Below are 16295 nucleotides of genomic sequence, written 5' to 3'. Positions count from 1 at the left end.
GAAGGCGGGGCTGGGTCTCAGCGGTAACCAATGGCACCCTGGGTGAGGGTTGAGAGGTGGAAGGTGTCTCCTAGCTCGTGGTGCTCGTTTTCTCCAGCGCGTGTGCCCGGCGACCCGGTCGTCATGGAGTCAGACTTGACCGAAGAGCTGGATGAGGAGGAACAGCTGGTGAGAAGGCATCGCAAAGAGAAGAAGGAATTGCAAGGTGATGGGATAGGAAGTAGGAATTTAGAAGCCGTCCACACCCAGGGATGGGCGCGGGTCGGGTCGGTTCTTGGGAATCTAAAGGCGTGTTTTACTTGGATCCTCCCAGACTTCCCCAAAGTAACGAGTAGCTTCTTCTGCCCCCTCTCCCCTGCCCAGAGGCCCTTTAATCCCGAAGACTTCAGAGGCTTTCTCTTCTGAACCCTGCTACCACCAGTCTGCGCCTCCCCAGTTGCCAGTCTGAGAATACCTGGAAGACAAAGTCTTGTACCAAGCCTTCTTCCCTCCCAGCCCCCCTCTGCCTCCTTTCCCCTTTTCTGCCCTGGTTACCGATGCTTCATCTTAATGAGCGCTCTGTGTGTGTTTACTGTGCTTGGAATGCAACCCAGGGCCTTGCGCATGCTAGGTAAGGGTTCTACCATTGAGCTACGGCCCTAGGCCCGGATTGGATACGTTTTGAATTGCCTCACCTCAGGTTGGAGGTCTCAGAAATGGATACTTGAATGGTTGAAAACTTGCTTCACTTACTTTTGTTTTTCATTTTTCTCCTCCTGCCCCACCAAACAAATCAGACCAATCCAAAATTTTATTAAGGCTGTGTTTTGTTTTTTATCTGGTCTCAAGCTTCATCTGGGCTCTTTTCTGTAGCTGATTTTTATATGATGACCTCATGCTTCTATAATTACTTTTTCAGTACCCATCTCCCCTCCCCATCCCTTTATTGTTTACTGTTTCCCATTTTCTCTTGTTCTTGACTTAATGATTTTGGTGGCTTTGTAGCCAAAATTCAGGGCATGAAGAATGCTGTTCCCAAGAATGACAAAAAAAGGAGGAAGCAACTCACTGAAGACGTTGCTAAGTTGGAAAAAGAAATGGAGCAGAAACATAAAGAGGAACTGGAGCAATTGAGACTGACCTGCAAGGAAAATAAGGTATGTGAAATAATGTTTACCTTTGTATACAACATTTGAAAACAACTGTTCATTATAAAAATCATTTGCCTGCAAATGCCATAATTTTATTATTCTTTGTGGCTGAGTAATATTCCATTGTATATATATACCACAGTTTCTTTATCCATTCATCAATTGAAGGACACATAATGGGGGGTGGGAGGGGGCAAGAATGGAGGAAGGAGGGACTATATAGAGGGAAAAGAGGGGTGGGAGGGGTGGGGGGGAAGGGAAAAAATAACAGAATGAATCAAACACCATTACCCTGTGTAAATGTATGATTACACAAATGTAATTTGTAATTACACAAATTACATGCCTTTACTCCATGTACAGAGAAACACGTGTATCCCATTTGTTTATAATAAAAATAAATTTAAAAAAATCATGAAGTTGATAAAGAAATGAATCACTCAGTAATACTCATGCATAACCTTTTATTAATGTTTTTGAGGCCAGGATAACATGTGAATGAGTTTTTGTAAGGGAAATCAGCAAGAAGGGTACACTGCTTTATTTACTTACCCAAAAGATGAATAGATTGATAAAGCTTCACTAAGTGAAAGTTGGAAGACCAGACTTCTTGTCCCAGAATTAGCACAGAATAGCATTGTAACCTGGGCAAAGTTCCTTAATCCCCCTGAGTATAAATTTCCCCATATGATATATGACATACTTCTGTCTAATCACAAGTCATTACAAGAATCAAATGGGACAACTAATGTGAAATCATTATTAAATTATCAAAGTGCTTTATGAACAAGTTGTAATAAAGGAAATGTTACTATTTCTTGGGTAAATGGAAACAGGCTAACTTCCATCCTTTTAACTAATATTTATCATTGTACCTAACTTATGTGTGCCAAGCACTTTGTTTAACAAATTACATTTGCTGTTTAATCCTTGATAACATCATATATTATCTGTGAAGCAAGTGTAGATAATCCCACAGTTCCTGTGGGAAACATGGTTAGAGAGATTTAAGAACTTTGTTGTGAAGTCACAACAGCTATAAAGTGCCATGCCAGAAGTCAAAATCAGAACCATCGTACTCTTTCTGAATATTGTCATAGCTCTGTATAGTGTAGCAGAGCTACACTTTATGCGTATAAACCCTCATATGCGTGGGTTTTGCATATGAGGAATCAAAGACTGTAAAACCTCTCCATTTTTGGTGGTTAGGAAGTTCTTATTGTCTTTGTAAAATCTTATCTGCCACAGTCAAATTTTCTTTGATTCATATTTGGTTTGATATTGACAAGGAAAACAACTTGTCTGTACTAATTTATAATAGTCTTTAGTAAATGTTGTCTCAGTTTCTTTAACTTTTATTAGCTGGTCAGCAGGATCCTGGGCTTCCTTGTCCTGAAAATCCTTTTATCTACAGAAAATAAGACATGATGCTGTAGGTGTTTAATTGTGTTGTCATGATTGTGATATTCCTAATTGTCTTTACTATACTATTCTATTCTGATCTTTTCTATTAGCAAAATAATTTTGTGTGCTCTCTTAGGCCTTCAATATTTAGATTTTTCTCCAGGTTTCCAAGTATAAAAATGTTTGATTATTAAACTACATATTCTTTAACTGTAAAAATTCCCATTCTACTTTATCTTTTTCATTAAATTAAACTAGCTTTCTCTTTGAACCCTACCTAAATTCTTATATCATTGCTTTTTATTTTTCACATGCCTCTCTGTATCTTGCCTGTCGTCAATATGATTGTGACTTTTAGCAGAATCTTCTGAAAAATTTTTTGAGATTTCTAATTCCAGTAAAGTTGGTAACCACTCTCTGAAGTCTTTCTCTGATTTTGATATTTTGATCAGTTGGGAGATACAGCCTTTGAAGATTTTTGTCTCCATGTCATAGAGGCCTTGAGTTGTTTTATGAATATGTCATACTAAAAAGTAGCTTAACTTATAGATACTGTAATAAAATACTAGTTACTCATCCTAATAGAAGTCAAGAATCTAATTTTCTTACTTCAGCAAATACCTGTGTAGCCATTTGAATATTAAAATTGGTTGTAATATCTAATGATACACTAAACATTTTCTGCCTGTAGTTATCAACTTGTAGATAGCAAAAGCTAGAAAAAGCTCATTTTTTAGTAGGGTCAAGAATGAGTGCTTATCAAGTTCTGGCTAATTAAGATGGAGAAGGGCCTCTGCCACATTTAAGTTTATGAAGGTAGTAATGAACTAAGTGAGCATAGGACATATATTTTACATGTTCTGTTTACATTCAGAGAAGGGAGCAGTACCAATGCTCAATGAATTGGCACTTATAGGAAGTACAGTATTTAGATTAATGGAGTAGACATTCCAGGAAGGAAGGAAAGCATACAGAATGAACATTATCTTTGAAGAACAGTAAGGAAATTTCTTGGGAATCTAATGAATTCTCCCATAAAAATAGAGAAAGAGGACAAACCATATTATCTAATATAGCATCTACTGCTGCTATTCAAATTTGAAATGTGAATTGGAAGTATATGTGATTTTCATTAATTATTTAGTGACCTAATCCTTTAATAATTTTAAAGTATTTTTAACTTACCTGTAAATACTTTTGTTTTCTTCAGATTGATTCTGTTGCAGTTAACATTTCAAACTTGGTACTTGAAAATCAGCCACCTCGGATATCAAAAGCACAGAAGAGACGGGTATGAATGCCATGTCACCAAGTACATAAGTTAGTGCTGCATGCTCAGTACTGTCTTAGGTGCTGTATAAGAAGGGAATGGAAAACAAAACAAAACAGCACACAAAAAAACATGAAGTAGTTCCTTGTCTGTGGACCAGAACTAACATTAAAAAGTACTGGGCTGGGGATATAGCTCATTTGGTAGAGTACTTGCCTTTCATGCACAAGGCCCTGGGTTCAATCCCCACCACCACAAAAAAAAAAAAAAGTACTTGCTGTGTCTCACATACTGTGTAAAGCTGTTCATGTGAAACATGCAGGCTTGCTTAGTCCTCACAATAATCTTATGAAGTAGGATTTCTTATCCCCTTTTTATAGAGAAAAAAATAGGCCTAAAATAAGATGGTCTAGTCTACACTTCTCTAAGAAAGTGATATTGGGGAGTGGGAGTGCAAAGGAATTTGCGTTTGTTTGTTTAACAAATGTATTATTCCAGGCTTAATTTAGAATCTTTAGAGTGTGGGTCTAGGTGATTCTGATGTGTAACCCTGGTTAAAACACTATAGTACTGAGTGATGAAGGAGGGATCTGAATCTAGAAGTTAAACAAGATATAGGTATACAAAATCCTTACAGAATTATGTGGGTATTTACATAATGGTTAATTACAGTAAAAATTCAGAGGAGGGAGAGTTCCTTATGTTAAGTGATGAGTTAGAACTTGAAGAAAATACAGTTATTTAGTTAGGATATTCCAAATAGGAGAAATAGGATGCATAAAAACAAACGTGTGAATGAAATTTGCATTATCAAGAGCTAAGAGAAACTGATTAATTTTAATTAGTGATTTAATGATCTTAACATGGGAATGAGATTAGATAGGTAAGTCTCTTTTACTTTGAAAAAACAAAAAAAGAGGTTTAAAACCAATCCTTATAGTCTCAAATATTATTTTACTAATACTTGATGTTTTCTAGGATTGAAATACATATTTTAAAGCTGACATTGCATCGTAGTAGTATGTAATTTAGTTGAGCATGGAGTTGAGTGTCAGGCAGGGGTGTGTGTGTGTGTGTGTGTATGTGTGTGTTTGCACAGATACCCCTGCCTGACACTAAACTAGGGCTCAAACCCAGGGCCTCATGCATATTGGGAAAAGACTCCACAGCTGAGGCTCATGTCCAGTTCCAGGTGAGATTTTAATTTCGTTTACTATTGTTGCTTTACAAAAGAGTCTTAACTTTAAACTTTAGTTTCACATTTTTAAAATGGGGGGAAATAATACCTATTTCCTATGACTATTATGAATATTAAATAATATGCTACCAGAACCCTTAACACAAGGCCTGGAGAACTAATGGGTCAGCAAATCAAAAGTGTTGTTCACTGTGTTAACTATAGTATAGTAAGTCTCATAAAGTGAAACCTGAGAACCCTACCCTGTCTTTGTTTGGAAGTTGATTAAGTTGTGCATGGTCAAACATTTTTCATACTTGTATAGAATTTGACTGTAGAGTAAATATTTTGATTGTGATTTTAAAGAATAATGAAATATAGATCTCATGCTCTCTTGGAGATTATCTAGTTCAGCTTGCTATTTGTAGTAGGTTTTCTTTTTGTGATGACTTCACAATTGTCATCTAGTTTCTATAGATTAAAAACAAAGGTCAGAATTTTTGTGTACCTGTAGCATAACTGTTTTTGGAATTACTTCTAATTACTATTTGATACATCCTATAGTAGCCTACTTAATTCTGGAAAACATAAGAATATAACTCTTCTTATTCATCCCCACCTGGACCCTTTGGCAGCAAAACAAAAACAAAGTCCCTTACTTTTCTCAAAAATTTTTTGCTTTTTTCTTAACTGAAGTTAATACCTTTTTCAGCTATACTCTCATAAAATTTAGTATCTTTTATAGTCAGTTGCTTTATGCGTGGCAGCAAAAATGCCCTGGAAGTAATAATACCCAGTTTCTTATTACTTTTTTATATTAATGGAATTCTAGAACAGAAAACACTAAAAGTTTATGATACTAAAGGAAATGGAGTCTGAAATCAGGATGGACAATTGGTATTATATTATTTGGAACCTCTTTTTTAGCTGAAGTACCAAGGAATAAAAGCCACTTAATTGACACACCACTTCTGGCCCAATCCTGTGAACAACCCCAGAAGGCTTTACTACTGAATATTCTGGAGAAATGCAAGTCTACTTTCTGAGCAACAGTCCCTGGGCTGTGGGATATGCTGTCCTGCATTTCTGCCCATCCCTACCGTTGTTCTGAGCATCATGCCATGTATTAAAGTCTCAGTGCTCACCAGCCATTAAAAAAGAAAAAAAAAAAAGCCACTTAGTTAAATGGTGTTTATTTTTGGAAAAGATACAGTTCTGGATGATGACACAGCAAAAATGCATGAAGATTTATTGTATAAGAATACTGTAGAATATTGTGGAGCACATCATTTACTTTTAATCAGGAAAGACAGGAATGTTTTAGTACCTCAAAGACCTTGGATGCTTTTTGGTGTAGTAGAAAAAGTCCAAAGTGGAAGTTAGAACTGAACTCTAAAAATATGAAATTTGAGACCTAGAGTGAGATCTAGTTCAATTTCTTTATTATACAAATGGGAAAGACAAGACCCAGTTTACCCCAATAGCATACTGAAAGTTTGATACAAACTCAGGAGTATTTTCCTGTTCTTAAGATTCCCCTTGAGTTGTTTTTGCAATGTTAGTGTATCAACATGATTCTAGTTCTACTAACAATCAATATATTTGAGTTCCATGCTATTTTTTATATACATTTTCATTAGACGTCATTGGTACCATTCTGTCTTCAATATGATGTTAGAAAACAAAGTGGCTCATGCTGTTGGGAAACTAAATTGCAGAGAAAAGAATGCAATGGATTTCCCACCCGGTATACTGGAGAGGAAACCCAATTACTTTGGAGTACTGAAGCAAAACACAAGGAAAAAAACAATGAAATGATCAGTATTTTAGAAACTTCTTGGGTTTTGGGAATAGTTCTATTCCTCTACAACTTTTATTCTGATACAGGTGCCTGAATAGAAGGACCTCTCTGTTCCTGGTCCTGGCTCTGCTCTAACCAGCAGTATAGCTTTGGAAGTATTTATGCACCTATTTCCTCAAAAGAGGAAAATGAGGGGTTTTGGATTAGATATCCAAGGTGCTTACTCTTCCTCTCCCCTCTGCAACTGTTGTTTGTTATAAACTAATAGTGCCATCTTGTGTTTTAAGATATTATGCCTCTGTGATTCAGAATTGTAGATAAGCAGTTCCTGTTACTTCTGTCTTTGTTAAAGTTGGGAGGAAAATCCTAAACAGGCTTATGTTTATTAGAGAGATATTACTGTTTTGATTCAGGAAACTTAGAAATCAATTCAGGATCATCTAACATGGTACATAATAGGCAGATGGTACAAGTATGTGGCAGTGAATTAATTGAAATTTGCTTACCATTCATTTCTTTAGCCCCAAGAGGAGTTAAATCTAGAAGTAGGAATGTCTTTTATCTTTTTCTACTCTTGGTTTAAGATTCCTTCACTGTAATTCACTATTAATGTCAAGATTTGTAGAATTTGATTTAACTGTTGTTATTCTCTTAAATAGGAAATTGGTTTCCTCCTTGAGTGTACAAATAAAAGAAACTCATGGTAGAAAATTAGAAACTAAAGAAAAGCACATAGATACATATACACACACTAAAATACAATGTATTTTATAATGCTACCATCCAGAAAAAAGTACTCCAGATATTTGGTATATATTTCTAGGGGTATTTTGTATGCTTTATAAGCATAGACTTATATATATTAACTATATCACTATCTTTTTTAGCTTCCATATCATCTCTTGACACTTTTATGTGGTACTTTAGCTCTGTGAACTGTTTTTACCTGTGAAACACAGTGCTGTCGACTTGTGATCCTTACTGGTTTAGCTAATTGTTTCCTCCTCCAACCTTTCCTCAGCACTCATGTCACAGATCTCTCATTGACCTCATCCTATCCCATCCTTACACAGGCTGCTTTGGGAATATACCTTTAGTTGTTTGAATAAGTAAAGTAAATTGCGAGTGTTAATAAAACATTTGTTAATAAAACATTTATTTAAAACACTTGTTTTACATTTTCTACAAGTATTTCAGGAGCACTTTGATCTATCTGTAGTATTTTAATTTTTGTAAATATGAGCTTTTTAAATCATTTACTTTATTAAATGTGTATGTATATATAGATATATCTACAGATCTATGTATTTGGGTATAGGTATCTGTAGATATGTATGTAGATATCTATAGGTTTTTATATATACATTTCTCTCTATATATACATGTATACATATGCTTTTTTTTTAAGCTAGATAAAAAGAATGTCTGCCTTCTAAAGATTTGAGCATATTAATGTCATACTCATGGAGTAATAAGTTAAGAAGGTTAGGTTAACCTGGGCTTAAATATGATGAAGTCCTTTAAGGCCTAGGATAACTCAGTCTTAAGACAATACTTTAAAATCAGCAGGTAAAGTTTTTAGAACCTTGGCATGTGTTTTTTAAATAGACTTCATAGGAAGGACTTTTCTTTTGTCCCAGTACAGAGCTAGATGGTGGAACCCACAGATAAGTGAGTAAAATAGTATGCATTTAAAGGAGTTTACAGTGTAGAAAATTCTACAAGTAATAGGATAGTCAGTATAATGGTTGTGGGAGAAAAATTGCAAAAAAATTTTGAGAATCATATATCTCAATCCTCTTAATAAGGGAGAATCAGTCCTGATTATTATAAATTAACTTTCCTACATTCTCATCTTAGGAAAAGAAAGCTGCATTGGAAAAAGAACGAGAAGAAAGGATAGCTGAAGCTGAAATTGAGAACTTATCTGGAGCCAGACATGTAGAAAGTGAAAAACTTGCTCAAATATTGGCAGCCAAAGAGTTGGAAATTAAACAGATTCCATCTGATGGCCACTGTATGTATAGAGCCATTGAGGATCAACTGAAAGAACAGGACTGTGCTCTGACTGTGGCTGCCTTAAGAAGTCAAACTGCTGAATATATGCAAAGCCATGTGGAAGACTTTTTGCCATTTTTAACCAATCCTAATTCAGGAAATATGTATACTCCAGGTAATTTATTTTCTTTACTATGTTTTATTAATGGTTATTGTTTTTAATAAAGCACTTCCTGGTACTAAGCATAAAAAGAACCCATATAGCCCTAATGAGGAGAAAACATCACAAAATTTAGGCACAATAACTTTCTGTAATTTTAATAGATGCTATTACATTTTACTTTATTCAAATCTCATACATGATCATTTTGTTTATTTTTTTATGAGAGATAAAAGTAGGAATAGGATTAATCATTATTGAAAATAATGTGTTAAGTTCATATTTAATAAAGTTAAACATAGAATGGGAGGTAAGTTTTGACAGTCACTGGATGTACATATGTATAGGAATTTAAGACTATAAGCAGAGAATGATTATGAAAACTAATTTCTTCTTTTATTTTGTACTTTGGAAAATTTGTGTTATTCTCAATGAACTATAATTAGGAAGATTACTATTTGAGAAAAATTTGATTTTGCTAGACCAAAAACAAATGAGTTAATAACTTGCTTTATTTTCTGTAATATTCCTGATAATTAATATAAAATATTTATAATGAAGTTTAAAAAGGTACATTCAAATGAAGGGGAGAGCAAGTAAATTATCTGAAAGGGTTTCAGGGAAGTAAAAATAGGGGATGGGTTGTGGCTCAGTGGTAGAGTGCTTCCTAAGATGCATGAGGCCCTGGGTTCGGTCCCAGTACCTCAAAAAACAGAATAGAGGCAAGATCGCAGATTTGATAGTGTCCAGTGGAAGCAAATCATATGGCTAGGATAGGTTGGAGAGGGGGAGATTAGGATTGATTTTCCTTTAATGGAGTCTGCCCTCCAGAGAGGAAGGTAGAGCATGATACAGAATGGATAAGAATGAGCACTGACAGTTGATTAGGTCTCCTTTAGTAAGTATAGCCTACATACGATTATAAGTGGATTAAATTCTGTAGCCAACTAATTTCTCATATCTCTTGCTGTTTTAGGTCATTGCTTTGTTCTAAATAACCAGAATTTCCTTGATACTGGAACACATTTTCTTTATATTTTGATATAAAGAAATTGCCATATAAATTTATTTTCAGCATGATGACTGAGTAACTGAAACTCCATAACTCTTCCTGTACTAGGACATTTGACAGGAGGTAGCAATTCATTATACTGATCAGAGAAAAAGACAAAAGACTTCATTATCTGCATTCAGTTGATATTCTTTGAAGCCAGTATATGCTAGGCAGTATGTGAGGTGCTATTCTGAGCATAAGAATTTAATAGTGATTGAGGCATATGAACATGTTTTTCTTTTAGATGGCAGTAATTTCTCCTCCTCTCTCTGAGCAGAAAAGATGTTTGTGCCCCACTTCAACATGCTGTAGAAAAAGGTGTCTAAATAAAACATGCCCATTGTAAATTCAGATTAGGTCTTTTACTTCTTCTCCCAGGGCTAATCCCAAAATCCCTTTCCTTGGGTAATACTGATACTGATGTAAATAATATAAGTGCTTCTGAAATAACTGGGGAGGTACTATTTGATACTATCTCCAGAAAGGAGTTTAAACTCATTTGCACTTAACTGTGGTTAAGCATGGTTATAGAGAGGCTACATGTTTTAGTCTTCCCTAGTGTTTTTTTGGGTACAGGTTTGGGCTTCAAAACATGTCAAGATAGTGAATATGGTGAGGGTTATTGCATTAGATGAAAAGAAAGAAGTAAGTTTGTTATGTTGGTCTCTGGGCCTTGGGTTGAGGGAGAAAAGCAGACATGCATTGTTTTGTTCTTGGATGGAATGGTGGTGGAAAAGTGGGATGAATTAAATCTCCATCTGGGAAGTAGATTAAATTGTGGAGGGAGGTGGTAGAGAAGGGTGTTCATGTCTTGGGCATTTTCATCAGGGATTGTGGGAGTTATAAAAAAACAAATCCTTGTAACACGAGGTGTGAAAAATATTAAGTGAAATATTCCGTTCTGTTCTCTACAGAAGAATTTGGAAAGTACTGTGATGATATTGTAAACACAGCTGCATGGGGAGGTCAGCTTGAGGTAAGTTTGTAATTATTTATAGTGATTGGCATTGTTAAATTATTTGTGAATCCCTTCTATAGTTTTAAGACATTTTTTACCTGATCCCAATTTCTCTTTGAAGATTTCTGTATATATTTGCCATTTCTCAACTGACCAAGAAATAGGGAGTTAACATTCTTTTGCCTTTGATTAAGGTATCTACCTTAAGTAAGAGAAGAGCTCAGTGTTAGATCTCTGTCTTGGAGAAGCTGATGAAATGGTGTTTCATTTGTAATGCAATATATTTGATATTCTGGACTTAGAAAAATGAATATTTTACTCAAGTTTAATAAAATCTGCCCTAGTGACTCAGCTGATGAAAATCAGTATTAGAACAATAACTTCTCCTTTACATTAGAAATAAAAAATGACACTTTTATATGAAATTACAGGACAACTCTTACCACAACACATCTATTAAAATTGTGTTTTGGATTCATAGTTGATAGTTAATTTATTTGAAAGTACTAGATGATGCATTAAAATTGATGTATAAGAAAACAGTATGTTTGGTCACTTATAAAGAGCCATTGAGATTTCTTTTTATCACTAATTCTTAATTCTTACTGTTAAATTTGTTTCATTATAACAAAATAAAACATCTAGTAGACCCAGTAGTGATGGGACAATCTGGGATATCAGAAAGACAGTCTCAGAAGTCTAGTCCTGTTTTCAAGTTCTCATTTTTCCCTTCTATTTCTGTTTTGTGTCCTTGGGTTGTCAGCCAACCCGCTTATTTCTTAATTATCAAATAGGCCTAATGATTCCTGTGTGTATTCCATCAAGCATTTGTGATCATTAAATAAAGGAGTACATGCATGAAAGTTTGTAAATAAAGTGCCAGGTAGATGAAACTAGCAGTATTATTAATAGTATTATATAATGGTGATAGTCATCTTGAATAGTCTACGACTCTAAATATTCACTTTAGGAACTGTATTTTTTGAAGATGTGAAAGGGGTGTTTCTCAAATCTTTTTCTTAGCAGTGCTATATTTGTACCTCTCCACCAGAGGGAACTGTGCTCATTAGTTTTGTATGCCTCTGCTGGGTCTCAGAAACTCAGGAAATTTTCATAGTACTGTTGTGACTGTTAGGAATAAAGATGTTTGAACTTTCTTATAGTGTCACTCATTACTATGAGTATTGGAGATTTAATCAACTGTTTAAATTGAGAAGAACTTTAAAAACATTGATTGAAGGACATTTACTCATGAATTATCTGTGAATTCATTTTAAATAGAAATTGCTGATTTTACAATGGAATAAATTTACATTATTAAAAACAAATTATTATTTCTGAAGAGTTAGAAGGGATATTAAAATTTCTAGAACTTGCTTTGTACCCTTCATTCCATATTAGTTTTTAAAAATTTACTTTAGACCTAAGAAATGTGGTTCAAATGAACATTTTACAAAATAGAGTATGGGATTATATTTGCCACTGTGTAGCATCGAATCCTTTCCATATTCCTGGAAGAATTTCTTACATTTTTTCAAAAGTTATACAAGGGCTATGTTCTTGATTTAATGTTCTTATAAAGTGGCAAATAAAGAGAGCAGGGTACTGTGATCAAAGATTGGCAATAATTAATTTGTTTATGAACTTGCTTTCTAGAGTCAGACTTCTTAATTTCAGCACAGGTTACTTAGTTTCCTAATGTTTGACTTTTTTTTCCCTTTGTGGTGCTTGTGCATGTGAGGCAAGCATTCTACCAATTGAGTTATACCCCCCTTCCCTAATGTTTGACTTTGAGGAGTCTTTTAACCTTTCTCTGCCTTAGATTCTGGCTCTTTAAAATAATACTAGTAATTGGGCGTGTTGGTGCATGCCTGTAATCCCAGCAACCGCTCAGGAGGCTGAGAAAGGAGAATCACAAGTTCAAAGTCAGCCTCAACAACTTAGCAAAACCCTGTCAAAATAAAAAATGAAAAGGGCTGTGGATGTTGCTCAGTGGTTAAGCCCCCCTGGTTCAATCTCCTGGTTAAAAAACCAAAAACAAAAACAGCAACAACAACAACACTAGTACCTAGCCCATAAAGTTATTGTGAGGATTGAATGAATTAGTACACAAAGTATTTTAAGTGCTTAGAGTACTTAGTCATAATAAGTCTACAAAATGTTAGCATTTATTTCATTAGTAATTTATTCATCAATCTTTAAACTCTTAATCTCACATTGTACATTATGAAATTACTTAAAAAGTTTTTATGTGTTCATCAGATGGAAATTCTATTGGGGTCATACAATTTATATACATATCATTCTACCTTGCCTTGAAAATTTTAGAACAGTGGTTCTCGCACTGGTTTTCTGTTGGAAACATCTGAAAAGCTTTTAAAAACTAAACTTCCTGGGTTGTCTGTCCATTCCCCAGTTGTTAGTTTTGGTCTGGTGTTTAAGCATTGGTATGCAAAAAATCTTTCTATTATGGAAATATTCAAGTGTAATAAAAAATAGAGACCAGTCTATTAAGCCCAATTTACCCATCATACCACTTCACCAACTTTGACGTTGATGTTTTTACAGAGCTGCTATGTAGCAGAGCTTAAGGAATCCCCCTTTTTGTTATTTAATAAATATTAAATATATTTGTTTAGTCAACAAATATTTATTTGTCCACTCTTGGTGTATGGTTAGGAATAGAGCACATCCTGGTTCTGATTGCCTGCCCTGTTTATATGCATGTACTTTAGTAGTTTATGGTTGGGGTAAGATTTACATTTTTATTTTCCTTACTAATACATTTTTTCCCCATAGCTAAGAGCTCTGTCTCACATTTTACAAACACCAATAGAGATAATACAGGCAGATTCTCCTGCTATTATAGTTGGTGAAGAATATTCCAAGAAACCATTAATACTTGTGTAAGTACCTAGAAATTTTTACTCTTTTATATTTTCATAATGAAGACAAAAAGTGATATGAAAAGATTTTAGGTTATGTTTGTTGATTAATCAACACTGTCTTTAACTGAATTAATTCTTCTTATCTTAGATTAAAGGCAAGTGTTGTCCATATATGTGATTTAGGTAATTGTTTAAACCTTAAGAAATTTATTTAGGATATGAGTTAAGAGCAGTCATTTCTAAAGGCTACAAATTTTAAGACTAAAGTTTCAACACATGCAAAAGCTGAGATATATTAAATGTTTCCTGTTTATTTCTTATAGATTTTTTCCCCTTCATAGTGAGAGTATTTTGGATGATTGAGTAATCTCTGAAGTACAGCATGGAGGATTTATTCTTGTCTTTAGTATTTATTAGCTGAAACTACTAAGGTAGTCATTACTGGCTTGTATCTAGGTAAAAATTTAAGCTTATTGAATGCTTAGCACCTCAGCCTTTCCATTTTCCCTCTTGTGACTAAACCACTTGCTGACTGCTGATACTTGGCAAATAGTGTTGAACTCAATTAATATGTTCATGTAGTCTATTGAATGATACCTCTGTGGACTGTCAGAGTGCTTGGTTTTATATGCATAAGCATTTATATACAATAAGTTAATCAAAATCACTCATTTCTTTTTTTCATTTCAGATATATGAGACATGCATATGGCTTAGGAGAACATTATAATTCTGTTGCACGGTTGGTGAACACAGCTACTGAAAATTGCAGCTAGTTTAAAAAATGTTACACAGTTAGGTTTTAGTACAGTGTGCTGATCTGCGTATTCCTACAAAGTGCTAGATTGTTCTAAATGCTACTGAAAACACAACTACCTTAAATCAATTTTAAGAATAAGCTTACTACCAGGCTTTTTAGAAATATGTCAGAGATAAACTTTAACCAGTGTCCTTTTAGTGGTGTTTTTAAAACTTATAAATTGATTGTGGAGAATATCACTTATAGACCAAGGTGATACCCTATTCACTGATACATTTTTATCATTTTTATTTATATGGTATTCTGGATATTTTGTTCTATTTTAGAATATATTTTTTTAATGTTTAAAAATTTCACCCCACTACTAAAATTTTCCAAAGAAAGCATTTCAGTGTAGTTTTTCTAGAGGAAGTAAAATGACTTATTTTCTGTCATTGTAATAAAGGGGTATTGTATGGTGAATTTAATTAATGGGGCTGGGGATATAGCTCAGTTGGTAGAGTGCTTGCCTCCCAAGCACAAGACCCTGGGTTCAATCCCCAGCCCTGCAAAAAAAAAAAAAAAAAAAAATTCTTATAAAATGTGAACTTGATTGCAATAACTTTAGTGTTGATGGAATTAGTGGGGTGAAGTTTTTTTATATTCCTTGTCAGTGCAGCTAGGAAGCTTGCTTTAATAATTAAGAATTTTAAAATATTTATTCAGATGGAACTCAGTTATTAAGTTTAAAGAAATGAGACAAAGTCAAAGGTAAAGAGATGTTCACTATCAGATTTAAACTCTAAAGAATTAGAAATTTGCCTTTTATTTGCGTATAACTTTAACAAGATGTAACAGAGCATTGTCTTTCTAATTCATTTGTTACTCTTTACTGTTTTTGAACTTCAGACTGGAGTTAGTGCCATCATATCTTGATTCTCTTCTAACTTCCTATTTTTATATTTTCTGGTGTGGTTTCTGTTCACGACTCAGTTGTTTTGCTTTCCCTGCAACTTTTTCCACTAAGTAACAATTTGTGGCCTCTCATTCTTTTCCTTGTGCAAGTTGAGGATATTGAGTGCAAAAGGTGCCAAGGCCACATTTATTTCACATTCTTCCTCTTTTCCAATTTGTCCAACAAAATCTCTCCTCTTCTGCTCTTTCTCTAGGATTGGAAGAAAGCCCTTGTCACTAGTTTGTTATTCTTATTAATGCCACTTTTTCTTCAACTCAAATATTTGAGAATTTTTATGTTGTGTAAATGGGTGAAGTTGAAAGCCACTGTTTGGGCACCAAGAATTTCATAGTAAAATAAGTTTGCAGTAGTTTTCTGTGTGAATGATTAATTTAAATTTCAGATCAGTCATAATAGTGTTCTTTCTAAGAGGATAATACCCATATATCAAATGTATCTGATAATTTATTAGGTAAGGATATGGAATATTATGAAAATGAAATCTATTGACCTGTTTCTCCCAAGTTAGAAATATAAGAGGGTAAGTTTAGCATCAAATTTATAACATTTGGAATTTTTTTCATTTACTAAGTATTTATTGACCATTTATCATGTGCCAGGTGAATGACAATTTATGAGAAAATCAAACATGCATCTGGGAACTCATAATGTTATAACATTGTATAATTTTTATGAGGAAATATTGGGTTTATAATATTAAAAATGACTTCACACCAGGCTTGGTGGCACATGCCTGTAATC

At 34.1% G+C, this 16295-nt stretch overlaps 1 protein-coding gene and 1 non-coding gene across 2 annotated transcripts; both read left to right on the top strand.

The window, feature by feature from the left end:
* Nucleotides 1–35: 35 nt before the first annotated feature.
* Otud6b (OTU deubiquitinase 6B) lies at nucleotides 36–15180 on the top strand. The gene is made up of 7 exons (XM_047521836.1): nucleotides 36–205; nucleotides 985–1136; nucleotides 3745–3825; nucleotides 8643–8955; nucleotides 10909–10970; nucleotides 13752–13858; nucleotides 14531–15180. Exons 1-7 carry the CDS (start codon nucleotides 124–126, stop codon nucleotides 14613–14615), a joined length of 882 nt encoding a protein of 293 aa, XP_047377792.1. The 5' UTR covers nucleotides 36–123; the 3' UTR covers nucleotides 14616–15180.
* On the top strand, nucleotides 15075–15149 carry Trnag-ccc (transfer RNA glycine (anticodon CCC)). The gene has a single exon. It is a non-coding gene; the product is annotated as a tRNA-Gly (tRNA).
* Nucleotides 15181–16295: the final 1115 nt, after the last annotated feature.

This window comes from Sciurus carolinensis, chromosome 1 (genome assembly GCF_902686445.1).
Source record: "Sciurus carolinensis chromosome 1, mSciCar1.2, whole genome shotgun sequence".
Taxonomy (NCBI): domain Eukaryota; kingdom Metazoa; phylum Chordata; class Mammalia; order Rodentia; family Sciuridae; genus Sciurus; species Sciurus carolinensis.
The sequence above is the reverse complement of the archived record's forward strand: the minus strand, read 5'-3'. Positions and strand labels throughout refer to the sequence as shown.